The 3,558-nt window shown below is 35.8% G+C and overlaps 1 protein-coding gene across 1 annotated transcript; it reads right to left on the bottom strand.

Moving 5' to 3' along the window:
- Positions 1-297: 297 nt before the first annotated feature.
- Positions 298-2,913, bottom strand: LOC18441790 (BURP domain-containing protein 3). Its single transcript, XM_088845971.1, has 2 exons — positions 2,577-2,913; positions 298-1,239 (listed from the first exon to the last, which is right to left on the bottom strand). Exons 1-2 carry the CDS (start codon positions 2,622-2,624, stop codon positions 391-393), a joined length of 897 nt encoding a protein of 298 aa, XP_088702097.1. The 5' UTR covers positions 2,625-2,913; the 3' UTR covers positions 298-390.
- Positions 2,914-3,558: the final 645 nt, after the last annotated feature.

Genomic DNA, 3,558 nt, shown 5'->3' with positions numbered 1-3,558 from the left:
AAGATTTCGGCTTTGAATGCGATTGATAATCTTATAAATAGGAGTGAGCTCCCAAAAAATTTTAAACAATTTCGGTTAAGATTGCGGCCACGAAATGCCAGAGCTGAGTTTTGGAGCGGGAGTGCCACCCTAGTTTAGCGCTCCTGGTAACTATGATTAGCACTTTCCAAAAACTCTAAACATGGGATCAAAGCTTTTGTAAAAATCTAATATGGTATCAGAGTAACTATGATTAGCCCTTTCCAAAAACTCTAAACATGGGATCAAAGCTTTTGTAAAGTCAGAGCGTATGTAAAATTTTAAAATTTCAACATTGCATGCATCGTTCTTATTTATTCCAACATATAGGTCCCACGAGTTATTTTGACTGCATCATCTGATCATGGCAAATTAAACGGAAGCCCAAATGATGTGGTTATCAGGTAAGAAATGGCAAGCATAATTGTGTTGATCTGCCTTTTGGCCTACGGGGAGGGCTTGAAACCACGTTGGAGGTGGTGCCCAATCCTTAGTGTCTCCATGGCAAGTCGCAATTGCTTCTACTATGCTCCCATCTTCCGCTTTCAAGCTCACCTCGTAGATTCTTCCTTCTCCAATGTAGTGGCAATAGTACACAGCATAAGGATAAGGCATGTTATGGCACGCTGTGGAGCTTGGCTTACTCGGCACTCTTTGTACTTTTATTGCAGTATAAGCTTGGAGCACAGAAGCCTTATTGACGTTAGTGCGGAGCATCGTAATGTTATGGTCCTGAGCAGAGTGGGTAGCGTAGTCTATCATGGCTTCTAAAGAAGTGAGGCATTTCTCCTGGGCTTCCAATGATTCGCACCATTTTAGGGTGATACCAACTTCTTCAGACTCACTAGAAACGGGAGGAAATGAGAAGCGCTGTAAGATGCGTGGGAGATCAGCTGACGAGAATGGCATGGCATTTGCATCCTCACGAGAAAGGAAAGGAGAGGCACAATTGAATTCCGACTTGCGAAAGTAGAGAATTTTGTTCATTCCTTCTTTGAGTTCCTTTTCTAAGAAGAGGGTGGTCTCTCTTGGATCATGATTCTCTTTAGAGAAGTCGGAGTACAAGAAGCGGGGGTCGCGATTGCGCGAACCCATACGCAGCAGACCTGATGGCACGGGGCGAAAGCGGACACGAATAACATCAGGCATTCGAGTGTTAGGGAATGCCTGAAGCCAGTCCCTCTCTCGCGTCGCCGCAACATGGTAGTGGCTAAGCCTTGCCTTCATGCAACATTTAACAACAAGTAAGTGAAGATCAGTACTCCGTCTAAGGGATGTGACAAAGATCTATCCTTGCTCATTGTTCAAGTCAAAATATCTCATTACACGAAGATAATACACAAAAATTTCATGAAACTAGATTACTAACAGCGAAAAAGGATGCACTATAAATTTTACTAACAAGCAACACCGGCAAAATTAACCACGTTTAAGAGAGAAATAAATATCGTATAGGGAATCACAAGAAGAAAGAAAAAAACATGCAGATACGAGCATTCAGACATGAGCAGATTAACAAAGAGAAGAAACAACACCCCGAAAGGGTCTCTCTCTCCAAAAAAGTATTTTCTTTATTAATCAAAATTCAATCTCGTTTTTATAATAGCATTCAACTTTCTTTATTAATCAAAATTCAATCTCCTTTTTACAATAGCGTGCAATTTCCTTATTAATAAAAATTCAATCTCTATTTTACAATAGAATGCAACCCATTTTATAAATTCTCTTCTCTTTCATAAAAAAGATAACTATTCATTTTCTGCACCCTCTTCTCTTTCATAAAAAAGATAACTATTCCTTTTCTCCACCTTTCCTAACTCAACCTTGCCTTTACATTTATGTGACTCATTACTTTCCCTAGTTTCAACCCAACCAAAAAGATAACACTCCCTTTAAAATAAAAAACAAAATGCGAAAAACTAAACATAACTACTACTATTTCTATTTCCCACTATCCTCTATCAAACTTTCAAAATCAGATAATTACTCCTATTAAACCAATTTTTCCAGTCCTAAAAGCACTAGTCTCCTCCTTTCCTTTCTTTCTAATACTTGAAACCTACGTTCCTAAAGAAACCAAACGGACTCCTTTCCACATATATCTCAACTTATTCCCATCCAAAGAAAAACATAACATCCGCTTCTTAAAAAAGGACTTTTTCAACTAAACAAAAAACCAGACTAATACTATTTCTAAAAACAATTAACTCTAATAAATAAATAAAAATAAAAAGTAGATATTCTACCCAAACTCTGAAAATAAAATTAGCAATAATAAAGTTAAAATTTTTAGCCACCAGATTTTGATATACAGAAAAAAATGAGTAACCATTATGTTTCCGTTACAAAATACAAAAAGCTTGCAAATAAACGCGGGGACTGGTACTTGAAATGCCCTCTCTATAAATAAAGCGTTAAAGTTTAAGGGTTAAACAGTTAGAACAAAAAAAAAAAAATTAAAAATATCCCCCTTAATGAGGAACAACAATAAGTAAGCAAATAGTGGTACAGATCAACGTATAATTTACAGTGTGGATTTTGAGGGAGATATAACCTACAGTAAGGAGAAGTAGGGCACATGCAAGAGGAAGAGGGAGGCTCTCCATTATTCTTGTGGGCTACAAAGCGATAAGACTGCTGGTTTCGTGAATTTGTTTGATTTGTGCAGGAAGTGACCCATTTATATTGGAGGAGGAATGGTAAACATAAATAGTGAATAATTCAGCGACAGCTTATGAAGTGCATGCTTGCCATGGGGCGTTAGGGCCCATTCATGTACGAGGATGAGGAGGGCAGTGGTAAGCATAGACAAATGGGCCTTGGAGTGAGAAACAGTGTCAACTGCATGTTGGACATGCTGCCCCTTCCCCTCTTTCATGCAGTGAATGATTGCTCTGTATAGGGGACTTTCTTTCCATGTATAGGCGACTTTCTTTCCAAGTATACAACAATATTGTAAAAGCTTGGAATTTTGGATATTTAAAATTAAAAAAAAAGTTATAGATTTGTAATATCTTCAGGATTCTTGTCATTAATTCCTCAAATCTCTTTTTTGATATATAATACGAAATTCACCATCATTTTGATGTTCATTGTTTGGTAACAAACTTTGATACATTACTCTCTCTAAAATTTTAATGTACTCTCTCTCTATGATTAAAAATTTAAGATAGTCTCTCCCTCTCTAAATGTTTTGAGATAGTTTTTCTCTCTAAAAATTTGATGTGGTTTTTCTCTCTCAAATTGTAATATACTTTGTTTCAAAAACTTAATATTGTTTTTCTCTTTAAAATTTTAAGATACTTTCTCTCTCTAATAATTAAAATTTGAAATAGTTTCTCTCTATAAAATATGATATAGTTTCTCTTTGTGAAATTTTTAGATATTTTCTCTCTCTAAAGCTTAAAATTTCAGATATTTTTCTCTCTAAAATTTTTAGATAGTGTCTCTCTCTGAAAAAGTTTAGCTACTTTTACTATCTAAATTTTGATATATTTACTCTCTCTAAAATTTTAGGATACTTTCTCACTAATACTTAAA

This window comes from Amborella trichopoda, chromosome 9, assembly GCF_054954075.1.
Source record: "Amborella trichopoda isolate Santa Cruz 75 chromosome 9, AtrichopodaSantaCruz75HAP2 v2.0, whole genome shotgun sequence".
NCBI classification, from domain to species: domain Eukaryota; kingdom Viridiplantae; phylum Streptophyta; class Magnoliopsida; order Amborellales; family Amborellaceae; genus Amborella; species Amborella trichopoda.
Note: the sequence above shows the minus strand (reverse complement) of the source record. Positions and strands in the feature narration are given on the sequence as shown.